Raw genomic sequence first — 15,589 nt, 5'->3', positions numbered from 1 at the left:
TAAAAAAGCACTGCATATTTGGCTTTAGCGAATAAAATGGCCCTTTGCAGCTCACTCTATAATGCAGTATTAATAGAAGCATTGTGATTGGTTGACTTAAAGTGAGAAGGCCAGTGATAGGTCAGTCAAACTGAGATGAACCCTGGGAAAAGGGCTGTTCCTAAGAGGGAATTAATAGAGATCAAAGAATTAATTGAAGCAGGTTGGAGTTCACACATCAGAGAGAGGTGGATAAATCTGGATGGGATCACGTCCTCGCTCGAGCCAGTGCAGCCATGTTCAGCACGTTAAAAACGCTTTTTCGGCCCAAAACTGTGGCGGCAGTAGCTCAGAGCCCTGGACCTTTGACACCAGCACCTGCACCTGCTCCGGCTTCAACCCCAGCACCTGCCCCGCCACCTGCTCCTCCGACAAAGGTACGACCATCTGGCTTTCGCACAACATCATCCCACATGTAAACACCTATATATATATATATATATATATATATATATATATATATATATTGTGACCCTGGACCACAAAACCAGTCATAAGGTTAAATTTTACAAAACTGAGATGTATACAACATATGAAAGCCCAATAAATAAGCTTTCTATTGACGTATGGTTTGTTAGGATCGGACAATATTTGGCCGAGATACATCTATTTGAAAATCTAGAACTTGAGGGTGCAAAAAAATCGAAATACTGAGAAAATTGCCTTTAAAGTTGTCCAATTAGGTTCTTAACAATGCATATTACTAATCAAAAATTACATTTTGATATATTTACAGTAGGAATTTTACAAAAAATCTTCATGGAACATGATCTTTACTTAATTTCCTAATGATTTTTGGCATAAAAGAAAAATCAATAATTTTGACCCATGCAATGTATTTTTGGCTATTGCTACAAATATACCCCAGCGACTTAAGACTGGTTTTGTGGTCCAGGGTCACATATATATATATATATATATATTTGCTTGGTTTACTACTTACTACTTTATTACTTAGATTAATAAAGTAATAAATCTAGAGGTAAAAAATTACCTCTAGATTGATCAGAGGTTAGATTACCTTTAAAAAAAGTAATATCTTTTAAATTTTAAATGGGTAATACTGTTTTGGATTTTTATATAAAGAATTATATGTTAAAAGGAAAATCGTCTCTGGTACTTCTTTTTAAACTAGTCTGAAAGACATATTAACAATATTTAGAGCATAAATACATGTAAATATATGACTAACACAAGTCAGTTTGATTACTGAAATACCATATACTATATTATATTTATTTACTATAATCTACACTGCAAAAAATGCTTTTCTTCCTTAGATTTTTTCTTGTTCCCAGTCAAAATATCTAAAAAATTCTAGAGTCAAGAAGGTGAAGTAAAAAATGTCTTGTTTTCAGAAAAAAACAAGTCAAAATTAAGTGCGTTTTTTGCTTAGAACAAGCAAAATAATTTGCCAATGGGATAAGCAAAAGTATCTTATTTTAAACCGAAAAGATTATTTTTCTTACCCCAGTAGCAGATTATTTTGCTTGTTTCAGGCAAAAAACGCACTTAATTTTGACTTGTTTTTTAGTTAACAAGAAATTTACTCATCTAGAAAATCGTTTTTGATTTTAGAATTTTTTTTGTAAATCTAAGTAAGAAAAGCATTTTTTGCAATGTAATATATTATTTGTATTTATTTTTTTATTTAATCATTAATATTTATTTAGGCATATCAATACAGAAAAAAGATTAGTTGACATGCCATACTTTCTCTAAAATATTTTTTTATTTTACTTGGTCTAATTGTTAAACGTGTTCATGAGCGTATTTATTTATAAAAATATTCTAAATAACTATATAAATTATTTGTCATACCAAAAGACTGAATATGAACTGCAAAATAAATAAATACATTCACATGGCTCTTTCCCACATATATGTATTTACATTTTAATCTACATTTTTGAAAAAATAAACTAATGGAAATGTATTTACATTTATTATTTGTCTATTTGCTGCATGCACATTTATTATACTTTCATATATTTAATATATAAAACCACTACTGTATGTCACTATTAAACTACTGAAGTTTCTGTAGCAATGTCCATTATTGTTTTTTTAGTATAATTGATAAACTTCTATAAATATATTTAATTTAATTTTTTTAATTAAATTTGATATTTTTTTTGTTCTTACTGTAATTTGAAAGTTTTAGTAATTTTGTTATTTTTCATTTAATTTTCTTAGTTTTTTGTAGTATTTATTAATATAATGTATTAGTTTTCATTTAGTTTTAGTTATTTTAGCTCTTCAATTTAAAGTAAACACATATTAGAACTGTTGCTTTTTTAGTTATTTAATTTTATTTCAAGTTTTTATGGTTTCAGTTAAAGACAATAACCCTGATGCTCACAAATAAAATAATTTGCATTTGCATGTCTTACTCATAATGTCGTGTAAACAGATGCAGCATTTCATTGTATTTAAAACCGTTCATGAGACACCTCTTAGTTGAAATGTCATTGCTATAAACTGGAAATGTGTTGTAATAAAGAAACATTTGCTATGTTAACAGGAGGAAAAGACAGATGCAAAGAAAGATGAAGAACAAAAAGAAGAGAAAAAGGAGGAAAAGCCTGCCGGTGAGTCTTCAGCCATCTTCAGTCCATAGGATAATGTTCCATTAAGGGAAACTGCAATTTACTGTTTAAGTGACAGTTTTAAAAATATGATTAATTTTTTCATCTGGAGTCCTAGAGAGAGACGTTCTCATTTGAAGGGTTGGATGAAAAAGCATAATGGACCACATTATGTTGCTAATGTACTTAATTAACTAGCATGTCAGGAAAAGCTGAAACTTAACTTATGAAAACATTTTAAAGCACTTTGGACACATCTCCAATAAATAAGCAAACACATGCAAATATGCTGTTAATAAGAGATTGAGATCATCTTTAATTGTTTGCATGTTTTATATACTAGAAACAAAGAGAATACATGTTAGGAATATCAAATCTACACTATCCCAAAATATCTATCTGACCTTTGCTTCTTAAGAATCAGCTCCTGCTCCTGCTCCTGCACCGGCTCCGGCTCCGGCTCCAGCACCTGCTCCAGAGCCCCCTAAACCAGAGGCCAAACCAGCTGATCCAGCCAATCCCGGAGCAGAACCTGCGGAGGGGTAAGAGTCTGCCTGTAAATGTTCTCATTATTTGTAGTGTGTACTATACTGTAAGAGTCAGTGGTTTTCAAACTGGGGTTCAGGAGCCACAAGGGGGTGCTAGAGAGCCAACAGAAAAGGTTTAGTGAAAAATAGACTAATACTACAATAATAGACTAAAATAATAATATCATTAATATATTTTAAATTAGAAATGATTATGAACAATAAAAACAACAACAGAATAATAAATATTATTATTAAATATTCAGTGCTAAATAAATACATATTAGTATAAATTAGTAAATAAATAAATAAAGCTAATATTTACAGTACTACAAATTTGGTACTATTGTCTTTTTTTACATCACAACTAGTATTTTAAGTAAATAAGTAATTATATTATTTATTATTTAATAAATATTTAAATAGATAAATATAAATACATATCGATTATAAAAAATGTTAACATTTACCAAATTTGATATTGTTGTCTTTATATTATCACACTTAGTATTTTCTTTATACGCACTGTAAATGCACATATATCTGCTTTTTATATTTTAGGAATGGGTCAATAGGTCAATAAAAATATGACCCTGGACCACAAAACCTGTCATGAGGGTCAAGTTTTTTTAAGTAAATGTGCTTTCCATTGGTGTATGATTTGTTGGGATAGAACAATATTTGTTCAAGAATCTGAAGGTGCAAAAAAAAATCGCTTTTAAAGTTTTCCAGATGAAGTAATGAAGTCTTAGCAATGCGTATTACTAATGAAAAATTAAGTTTTGATATATTTACAGTATCAAGTCTACACAATATCTTCCTGGAGCATGGTCTTTACTTAATATCCTAATGATTTTCGGCATAATAAATCATTTTGAAATCAATGTATTTTTGGCTATTGCTACTAATATACCTGGTGCTACTTAAGACTGGTTTTGTGGTCCAGGGTCACTATGTGTTTTTGCCCCTTCATGTCATTGTTGGCTTATATAGAGTAGATCTTTGCTATCATCTTCCACTCAGTGATGTGCAGTGTGTGACTCCAAAAGTAGCTGAAAGTAGATTATGGGATCTGCTGTATTTGCGACTTAAGAAGATCATTAGAGCCTCCTCACGTACAAACAGGAGTTTCTATTTTTTTATATGTTTGATTTTGCTTTGTGTCAGTATACAGCTGACACAAAGGCATACTAGGCAGTCATCATTTTCCAGTTATAATTCTTATACGTGCTGTGTGTATTGATTCTAACGTCTGGTGTAAGACTAAATTGAGTACTGATATACTACATGGGCCCATTTTTGCTGACCGCAATAAACAAGACAGGATCAGTTGGAAAAGAGGAACAAATGTGAGCATTTCTCCTTATCTGAACTCAACACCCATGCAGCCATGGCAAGGCCATGATTTGACACAAATACAGAGTTGCACAGATTAAAATGATTATAAATAGACAAAGCAAAGGTTTACACTGTCTAGTCCTGAGCATGTAATGACTGTATGCTGAACTTTATCTGAAATCAGATCAGAAGTCTTAGGCCATGAGATTCGTTGGCTGTAGCTGTAAAAGATCTGCAAAGCTTTGTCAAGTTTCCCATTTCTAAACCAGTTCAGAGTTCAAAATTCTGAGTATCACCACATAACATATTAACTTGACATAAATGAAAATCCTGTCATTAATTACTCACTTCTGTCATTCCAAACCTGTTGGACCTTTGTTCATCTTCAGAACACAAATTAAGATTTTTTTGATGAAATCCAAGAGTTTAATTTTGACCCTGCACAGACAGCAACGCAACTACCATGTTCAAGGCCCAAAAAGGTAGTAAAGACATTGTTAAAGTAGTCCATGTGACATCAGTGGTTCAAAAAAGCAAAAATAACAACTTTATTCAACAATTTCTTCTCTTCCATGTCAGTCTTCAACGAGTGTTCAAGACAGTACCAAGACACATGTGGAAGAGAAGAAATTGTTGTATAAAGTTGTTATTTTTGTTTACTTTGTGCACAAAAAATATTCTTGTAGCTTCATAACATTGCGGTTAAACCACTGGTGTCACATGGACTTTTTTAACAATGTCCTTACTTCCTTTCTGGGCCTTGAACATGTCAGTTGCATTGCCGTCTATGCAGGGTCAGAATACTTTCAGATTTTGTAAAAAAAAAAAAAAAAAAAATCTTATTTTGTGTTCCAAAGATGAATGAAGGTCTTATGGGTTTGGAACGACATGAGGTACAGAATTTTCATTTTTGGGTGAAGCATTCCTTTAAGGGAACATTCCATTTTTTAACATTATAGGAATGTTACTTTTAAATGTTCTCTGAAGATTCTAAACTAAGTAGAGACTTTTTAGAAAACATTCCATAAACAATGTATAAATAACACTTTTGTCTTAACATTTGCTAACATTATTAAAAACCAGACTCTGAATGAACATTTTAATAATGTTATAGGGAAAATGTTGGTTTGTAACTTTGAGAGAAAAACATTTTGAAAACATTCTGTGTTAGCTAGGACTTAGGCATGAAAATATGAAGATATTATAAACATTAACATCTTGCTTTTCTGTAAAGTAGTTTTCAAACCCATGAGTACTTCTTGAATACTTCAATATTTTGGAATGATTAATCAAAGTTTGACTTTCATTTATCCTACAGGTTTAGAACTGGAAACAAAATATCCTCAGGACTACAACTGCAACTTCTAGAGGTGTTACTGCTACTAGTGATTTTTTTTTACATAATGAAACCTTCATTCCTCTGTGTCTTTTTCATGTAGTGAGGATGCACCACCACCACCTACTCCACCCATCGTCATCAACAGATATTGCGATGACCAGCTGCGAGACATCGTGAAAAAACTACGGGAGAGGATGGAGCTTTTTAAGGAGAAAGTCTTAGACCCCTACTCCTCATCCCCAGAGCACAGCCCACCCGTCAGTGAGTACAAACACATCCAGAGTCTCTCTGAATCCTGCTGTTTGATGGACAAGTTAATAATGCAAGATACATAAATGATCTAGCAGCTGTTTCTCATTTCTTTGTTGGTAATCTTAACGTTTTTAAACAGTTTGACTCATTTACTCTGCTGGAAGAACCAGGTCATTCTAGCTTAAGGTGGTCAAGCTGGATTTTGGAAAATATAGCTGGTTTGTTGCTGTCTACCAGGTCAAAAGCATTGCTAGTCATTCTTATTAACCATCTAGACAATCAAATAACTATAAATGACCAATTTTGTCCAGCACAAAATATTAACATGGAATTTCCAGTAGGGAATCCATCAGTTTGTATTCTGAACTTTGATCTGCTGTTGATATCCAGCACCGGTTTATCGAAAGGAAGACTGGATCAAAAAGCAGGAAGCTGAGAGAATAAAACGAGAAGAGGCCGAGCAGAAGAAAAAAGAGGATGATGCTAAGAAAGCGGCGGCGAAGAAAGAAAAAGAGCAGAAGGAAAAGTTGGAGAAAGAGGAAAAGCTGAAAGCAGAGAAGGAGAAGGCCGATAAGGAGGCAGCCGAAGCCACCTGCCCCAAAATCAAATGCACATGCATAGACACACTTCTCAAACCTTTTGAAGACAAGATGGATGCATATTTGGGGGCAACCATTGACCCTTTTACAGGTAGGAAACTATTAGAACTGAGGATGCCTTTTGAAGTATAAAACATTGACCTGAATGTTTATCTTTAATGATATCGATCCTGGTAGTAAAGCAGTTTATCAAGTCATTACTGCTGTGCTGTTGGGAAATTTCAACACTGGCTGATGCTTTTTTTTTTTCCGTTAATATAGCCACTGTACTAAATTAATACCTGAGGTTATTTTTGTTTTCCTCTAAAATAAATGAAAAATAAACCAATCAAGCAGTTTTAATGCTTTTCTGTGGGAGGAAGTACTTTCCCTCCATGTAATACGAAATACCTCTAGTTTTGTTTTCTTCCAGATGCGCTCTGTTTTCCGGGCTGCTCTCTTTAGTGCACAAGTGTGCTCGTTATACCACAATCTTGGACTGTTTTCCCCAATTAATAATTTATCTGCACCCAGCACTAACTCAGATAGAAAATCAGCAAATTCTTTAATAAAATCTGTATGGTGCCCTGGTGGCCTGTATACACTGTGTGCATAATTATTAGGCACATTGACATTCTGGTCAGAATTTTTTTTTTTTTTTTTCCAAGCACATTTTACCAATTTCAAACCACATCAATTTTAAAGGGGTCCTATTATGCTCTTTTACAAAGTATTTTGTTTTGGGGGTGCACTAGCATGCTCTCATGCTTGGTGGTTCGATAAACACATTATTTTTCATGAAATTCACATTATTACAATAGCTTTCTCCCCAGACTGGCACAAATGGCTCGATTATTTCTGGGTTTGATGAAGGTCTGCCTTCCGAAAAACAAAATGTTTTGTGATTGGTTAGCAGTCCCACTGCATTGCAATTGACGAACAGCTTAGATATGTTCCAGTCCTGCCACGCCCCTTCCTTAAAGGAACACTCCACTTTTTCTCTCATTCTCCAACTCCCCCCGAGTGAATAAGTTGAGTTTTATCGTTTTGAAATCCATTCAGCTGTTCTCCTGTTCTGGCAATATTACTTTTAGCATAGCTTTGCATAGATCATTGCATCCTATTAGACCAATAGCACCGCATTCAAAAATGACCAACAAGTTTGATATTTGTCCTATTCAAAACTTGACTCTTCTGTATTTATATTGTGTACTAATACCGGCAGAAAATGTAAAGCTGTGATTTTCTAGGTCGATAAGATTAGGAACTACACTCCCATTCCGGCGTAATAGTCAAGGACATTTGCTGCTGTAATATGCATGCAGCAGACGCAGTAATATCACGCAGCACCTGAAATTAAGGTTGAAAGCTAGGTTAGAATTTGCACATGTGCTGCGTGATATTACTGCGCCTGCTTCGACAATTATATATCACATATAAATGATTAAATACAAAATGAAAAGTAGCTATTAAGATTGATTAAATTGTAGCAAAACCTCCCCCTTTACTGTTTGGGTGTGACTCATGTTTATAACAGTAATCTAGTGGGTAGACTCATTTAAAGTAATGTAACTGTTCTTGTTTCTCTCATCAGATCGGCGGTATATAAAATGGCTGAGTGTCGTCACAATCGCTTTTAACTACAACGTTTGGCTGGCCACGGCACGTTTGTGTTTCCCCTACCACACGCCTGCGTCCATCCCCTTCTGGATCTTTTTTGATATCCTGGCAGACCTTGTGAACATCATAGATATCACCATGTTTCAGCCGCGCTTACAGTTTGTAAAAGCAGGAGACATCATAGTAAGTAAATCTCAGTATGGATGCTTACATCTTTGGAATTGTAACAGCAGGACATTCACTCAAAAACCTACAAATTTATTTCCTCAGAAAGACAGAATCATGGCAAAACAGAAGTACAGAGAATCTGCCAGATTTCAGGTGTGTACAAATTATATACACTGGCATTTAAAAGTTTGGACTCAGAAGTCTCTTATGCTCATCTAAGTTCCAATTATTTGATCAAAAATACAGAAAAAAGTAATAATATTGCAATTTAAAATGGCAGTTTTCTATATTACTATGCATTAAAATACAAAGCTGAATTTTCATCCATTAGTGTCACATGGTCCTTCAGAAATTATTACTTTAAAAAAATAAAAAATAAAATAAAAATATTAAGCAGCACAACTGTTTTCAACATTGATAACAAATCAGCATATTAGAAAGATTTCTGAAGGATCACATGACACTGAAGACTGGAGTAATGATGCTGGAAATTCAGCTTTGCATCACAGGAATAAATTATAATTTAAAGTATATTCAAATAGAAAACCACTATTTTAAATTGCAAATATATTTATCAATATTACAGTTTTTTTCTGTATTTTTTTTCTCTCAAAAAACAGACTTAATGAGCAGAATAGACTTCTTTAAAAAACATTACAAATCATACTGATCCCAAACTTTTGAACAGCATTGCACATAATTTTCTAAATATAATAAAAGTCTATATGTAAATATATGTATTTTAATGAATTTTCTTATCTTAATATTTTCTCTCAACAGGCAGATCTAATAAGCATCATACCATTTGACTTGCTGTGTTTCCACTTTGGGTTTACATCGATCTTTAGGATAAACCGGTTTATCCGGGTCAGTTACTCAACTTCTCCAACCACAATTGCTTTCTTTAATTCTTAATTTCTTTTTAAAGTATTTTTAGCTCTGTTTAATGTGCATATTCCCTTTTTCTCTTTATAGTATCAGTCATTTTTTGAGTTCAGTGATCGTCTGGAAAGCATCATGGCTAAGGCGTATATCTGGAGGTTTGTCTGAAAATGTATGAGTGACTTTTCGTAGGTAGCTATATGGTTACTTACTAACCTACCCCAATACTCTATATTGTTTTGGTCTATGGATATGCTTCAGGTCCCTCCTTCAATATGAGTATGGGATTTCTTGTCAGTTTTAACACCTACTAGGTCAAAATTATAAGTCTAACTGCTTCGTAAAGTCATAGCACACCTCTCCTCAACAAGTTGGGCAATTTGAGGTGTCTATGGCAAGCCGTTTTAGCCTAAAACATTCTAAGTGTTACTCATCGTAATTGCATTTTTACTAGTAACAATTCCAATTAGAGAGCTCTACAAATTAATTTTTACTAGTCTTGTGTGTCCATTGACTTCCATTCATTTTTAATTACAGAGCTCTACAACAGAATTTTTACTAGTAACAATTCCATTTAGAGAGCTCTCTAATTCAGTTTTTACTAATAAGAACTGAATTAAAGAGCTCTTTAATTCAATTACAGAGCTCTGCAATTAAACATATCTTCAATGTGTTTTTTTACTAGTAAAAATTGAATTGTAGAGCTCTCTAATTGGAATTGTTACTATTAAAAACTGAATTAGAGAGCTCTGTAATTGGAATTATTACTAGTAAAAATTGATTTAGAGAGCTCTCTAATTGTAATTCTTACTAATAATAATTCAATTGTAGAGCTCTGTAATTAAAAATGAATGGAAGTCAATAGAGGCATATGACTAGTAAAAATTAATTTGTAGAGCTCTCTAATTAGAATTGTTACTAGTAAAAATCGAATTGTAGAGCTCTGTAATTGCATTTTTACTAGTAATAATTAAATTAGAGAGCTTCTAATTGGAATTGTTACTATTAAAAACTGAATTAGAGAGCTCTCTAATTGTAATTCTTACTAGCAATAATTCTGTTGTAGAGCTCTGTAATTAAAAATGAATGGAAGTCAATAGAGACATATGACTAGTAAAAATTAATTTGTAGAGCTCTCTAATTAGAATTGTTACTAGTAAAAATGCAATTACGACGAGTAATGCTTAGTATATTTTAGGCTAAAATGGCTTGCCATGGGTGTCATGATGAGAAAATGGCAAGGTTTAAGGCTATTTTTAAATCCATATCTGTATGTATGAGCAATAATAATAATAGTTATGCTGATCTTTTTCAGAGTTGGCCGCACTACTGGATATCTGCTTTACTGTCTCCATTTGAATGCCTGCCTTTACTATGTGGCATCAGAATACGAGGGGCTGGGCAGCACTAAATGGACATATGATGGAAAAGGAAATTCGTATGACCTCTTTTTTTTTTCATAAAAATTCTTTCTAAATATTTCTATTTAATTATTTAATTTCTAAAAGTATTATATTATATAACTTATTTTTATTTTATAATTTGCACTTAAAAGGTCAAACTAATTAAATGCATTCAAAATTAAATATTAATAAACAAACAAATAAATAAAGTATTTTAATAATATAATAATTTGATCATTTTTCTTTCCCAAGCTATCTCCGCTGTTATTATTTCGCCACCCGTACGCTGATCACTATCGGTGGTCTCCCCGAGCCCCATACGCTCTTTGAAATCATCTTCCAGCTGGTGAACTTCTTCACTGGAGTCTTTGTCTTCTCTAGCTTGATTGGACAGGTAAGTAACTCAATATGTATAACACATGTCCCATTATAATAACTCCACACTGATCAAAATGTGTTTAAACCCAGATGAGAGATGTCATTGGTGCAGCTACGGCGGGTCAGACCTACTTCCGTGCCTCTATGGACGCTTGTGTGGAGTATATGAACACCTACACCATCCCAAAGCTGGTGCAGAACAGAGTGCGCACCTGGTACAACTACACCTGGGACTCCCAGGGCATGCTGGGTAAGTCATTCTAATACAGCTGGTTTTAGACCTATAGTGCAAGTTACTAAAAATTGACGCTAATTTCGATGGATCAGATGTAAAAATCTCAATTTTTCTGCAGATGAATCTGAGTTATTAGAAAAGATGCCTCTGGTGATGAGAACAGCCATCGCTGTGGACATCAATCTCGCCACCTTTCAGAAGATCGACCTCTTCAAGGTAAAACTGATCATTGTCAGTAAAATAATAACATATAATAATAGCAAATAATTAGCTGCATACATCACTTGGATGTAAACAGCATGAATCGCACGGTTAATGTGCTACTGAATAAGTTTTTCTGCTCATTTAGGCTGTCTAAACCAAATGATTGGTGATTTTAGATGTTAAGTACCTCCACTTACTTGTGAGAACTGTTTGACTCCCTGATGAGGGCTTTGTTGCTAAAACGCGTTGGAGTTTTTAGAAAGGTTTAATGTGACCAAGCCGCTGCAATAAAGGCTTTTTAACTTCTTCTATATGAGAGTGCCTTGGAGTTCCTCTTGCTTTTTCGAGAGCACCTCTAACAAACTTGTTGTGAGTCCAAGAAGCGCTCCTAGATTTACGTTTTCACAAACGCCTTTTGTTCCTCAGACAGTTTTTGTGCACTCTTCTCCTTGATTTGTTATAACCTTTGGGGGTCTATAGTACTCCAAATGTTTCTTCTGGGTCCGACCGATTAGTTCTGCCCCAAACATGATGATAATTTACCATTTTCAGCAGCAATAATCAGTTAAATTAGCAAGTTTCGTTCGGTCGAGTGGCATTATTTACATTCAGCGCTAGGCTTTAGCAGCATTCTAAATGAAAACTCATGAAAAAAACGCTACTGCCCCCTACTGGTGGCAACTATCACATCCACTCTGGTGCAGTATTATAAAGTAAATCCATGTTAGAGCAGGTGAGGGATTGATTTTATTTCATGTTTTTTTTTGCCATTTCCAACATATTTTTCTAGGGCTGTGACAACCAGATGCTTGTGGACATGTTACTACGTCTGAAATCCATTGTGTACTTGCCAGGAGATTTCGTGTGTAAGAAGGTGAGAACACCAAATATAATCATCCATGTATCTGATATCATGTTGATTGAACACATTGATTCAGATGATTGTCATGAGCAAATGTCTTCCATTGTTTCATACAGGGTGATATTGGGAGAGAAATGTATATTATTAAGGCCGGAGCGGTGCAGGTCATCGGTGGACCGGACAATACCATTGTGTTTGTGACTCTAAAAGCAGGCTGTGTGTTTGGAGAGATCAGGTACTGGACAGACAATCTAATTTACACTACGTTCAAAAGTTTGTGGTCTGTACAATTTTTTTTTCATGTTTTTAAAAGAAGAATCGAACTCAGGCTGCATTTATATCATCAAAAATGCAGTAATAACATATATATATATATAAATATATTTGTATCATCTCTGATGACAAAGCTGTATCTTTTGTAACATTATAGATGTCTTTAATTTAACTTTAATGCATCCTTAGTAGGGGTGTGACGAGACACTTATCTCACGAGACGAGACGAGACGAGATTTTGGGCTCACGAGAACGAGACGAGACGAGATTTTTTAACTTTTTTAAATAAATCCTCAATGATGAAATATATAGGGGACAATAGTATTTTATTCAACAACAAACACAAAATGCAAAAAAAAAAAAAAAAAAAATGTAGGTGCATTTTGATATGAACTTGTACTTTATGAAATTAAACTTATATTTTAATGAATTATATGCAGTAATAAAAATGCTGCATGATTCTGGGTAAACTGAAAAACAATTTTCTTTTATAAACTGGAGATCACGATTCTGAAGAAAAAAAGGATTAGAAAATTAAACAAAATGACATAATTTACTATTGGTTCTGAAATAATGTTCATTGCTCAAGTCTGAAAAAAAAAAACTAAAAAAAATGAAGGAGCCCGTGTCTCAATTAATAAAGACTTTCACTATTGGAATCTCTTGAATGTTTAATTCAATGACAAATATTTTTTTAAACGTGCAGTTGTCGCCCTCTCCTGGTGAAGAGAATAAACGTTACTCTACATACCTGTTATACTTTCGTTTTTGATCGCTACTGTAGACAATAAGTGTGTATATCCAAACTATAAGCTTTTATCCCAGTACTTATGTTATTTAAATGTCTGTAACAAAGACATGATGATGATTATGTGGTTAAAAAGACTGTTTGTGTTGCTTTCTGAAACCACAGCAGTAAGAATGCAGATTCGAATGTCTTCAATAACGTTCACATGGTAAGCGTCAGTGGAGCGCCTGAAACAGTTGTAACAGACAATGCTGAATCACAGTCATTCATGAATAAGATCGCATGGGTGTTTGAATAGAGATCGTGATATTTTTATAACTATTAGTCATGCAGCCCTAATTTAAACATTGCAAAATGTTTTGCCATGATATCATCACGTTCTCGCGAGACCAGTCAGATCTCGCGGGACACATCGGAGTCTCGCGAGATCTCGTGCCACGAGATCTCGTCACACCCCTAATCCTTAGGGACCAAACTTTTGTACAACGATAAGAACAATGTCTAAGAGAAAATTTCTAAAACAGAAATGCTTTTTTCAGTCTTTTACAGTCAGCAAAAGATGGAGGCAACAGAAGAACTGCTAACGTTGCTGCTCATGGATTCGCCAACCTTTTCGTACTGGATAAGAAAGATCTCAATGACATCCTGGTCCATTACCCCGAGTCTCAGAAAGTGCTGGCCAGGAAGGGACGGTGAGTCAGAACATGAGCTGTTTCTTCAAGAACTGATTTTAAATGCAGTAGCTGCAATACGGGATGATTCATTCTCTGTTCAGGAAACTGATGAAGGCCAAAGGTAAAACTGCTCCTGTCAAAGACGAAGGAGAAAAGAAGAAGGGATTGGAAATGTTCGGACGAAAGCCACCCACTCCGAAAATGATACGTGCTTTTGGAGGCTTTGGGAAAGGAGGATTACTGGAGAAACTCAAGGTATGTGAGGATCTGATGTAATGCAATGTGTGTTCGGCTATGGATTTAACAAAGATTAAAACACCAACTCTTCTCAGTGTGCATACAAATAATTGAGAGATCTGAAATAACAATAACACTTCTCTTTCCCGTAGGCTCAAGCAGCAGAAAAAAAGAACTGAAAAATACATCCGTCCATCCATGCATCAATATCATCCATCTACCAATCCATTATCCATCTCTCCATCCATCTGTCCATTTAACTATACATCCATCAACCCATCCATCCATCAGTTGTATTCATCCGTTCGTTCGTCCTTCCATCCATCCATCCATCTGTCAATTGCATCCATCCATCTATGCATGCATTTATCCATGACATTTATCGGTCCATCCATTAACTCATCATCCATTCATTCAACCAAATGACAATTTTATCCATTCATCCATTTGTCAATTGTATCCATCCCTTTGTCCATCTATCCATCCATCCATCCATCCATCCATCCATCCATTTGTCAATTGATTCTATCCATCCATCCATCCATTTGTCAGTTGTATTCATCCATTGGTCCATCCTTCCATTCATCCATCTATCTATCTATCTATCTATCTATCTATCTATCTATCTATCTATCTATCTATCTATCTATCTGTGCATCCATCCATTTGTCAATTGAATCATCCCTTTCATCCATCAATCCATCTGTCCATCCATCCATCCATCCATCCGTTCATTTGTCAATTGCAGCCATCCATTTAACTGTCCATCTATCCATCCATTTGTCAATTGTATTCTTCCATTGAATTATGCTTCCATCCATCCGTCAATTGTATTCATCCATGCGTCCATCCTTCTGTCCATCCATCTATTCATCCATCAGCTATCTATCTATTCATCTATCCATCCATTTGTCAATTGTTTTCATCCATTCATCCATCCTATCTGTCTATGCATCCATCCATTTGTCAATTGTTTTCATCCATCCTATCTGTCTATGCATCCATCCATTTGTCAATTGCATCCATCTGTTCGTTTGTCCGTCTGTCAATTGTATTCATCCATTCGTTCATCCTTCCATCCAATTATCTGTGCATCCATTCGTTCATCCATCCATGCATCTGTCAATTGCATCCATCCATTTGACAATTGCATTAATCATCCATCCATTTTTCAATTGCATCCATCCATCCATCCATCCATCTATGCACCCATCCATCCATAACATTTATCAGTACATGAATTT

At 34.4% G+C, this 15,589-nt stretch overlaps 1 protein-coding gene across 1 annotated transcript; it reads left to right on the top strand.

Moving 5' to 3' along the window:
- Positions 1-208: 208 nt before the first annotated feature.
- On the top strand, positions 209-15,068 carry cngb3.1 (cyclic nucleotide gated channel subunit beta 3, tandem duplicate 1). Its single transcript, XM_073831083.1, has 18 exons — positions 209-416; positions 2,564-2,630; positions 3,046-3,169; positions 5,932-6,092; positions 6,474-6,773; positions 8,256-8,464; positions 8,552-8,602; positions 9,230-9,316; positions 9,425-9,489; positions 10,647-10,769; positions 10,987-11,128; positions 11,203-11,362; positions 11,466-11,563; positions 12,342-12,425; positions 12,530-12,648; positions 13,974-14,126; positions 14,210-14,363; positions 14,498-15,068. The coding sequence occupies exons 1-18, from the start codon at positions 276-278 to the stop codon at positions 14,522-14,524; spliced, it is 2,265 nt and encodes a 754-aa protein (XP_073687184.1). The 5' UTR covers positions 209-275; the 3' UTR covers positions 14,525-15,068.
- The last annotated feature ends 521 nt before the right edge of the window (positions 15,069-15,589 follow it).

This window comes from Garra rufa, chromosome 24, assembly GCF_049309525.1.
Source record: "Garra rufa chromosome 24, GarRuf1.0, whole genome shotgun sequence".
NCBI lineage: Eukaryota > Metazoa > Chordata > Actinopteri > Cypriniformes > Cyprinidae > Garra > Garra rufa.
This window is presented reverse-complemented; position numbering and strand designations above follow the sequence as displayed.

Excerpts from the sequence above, each read along its gene's own strand:
- cngb3.1 (XM_073831083.1), top strand. The coding sequence starts at position 276 with ATGTTCAGCACGTTAAAAACGCTTTTTCGGCCCAAAACTGTGGCGGCA. Across the intron at positions 3,170-5,931 it reads GGAGCAGAACCTGCGGAGGG|TGAGGATGCACCACCACCAC; the intron begins GTAAGAGTCTGC and ends TTTTTCATGTAG. Across the intron at positions 12,426-12,529 it reads GAGATTTCGTGTGTAAGAAG|GGTGATATTGGGAGAGAAAT; the intron begins GTGAGAACACCA and ends TGTTTCATACAG.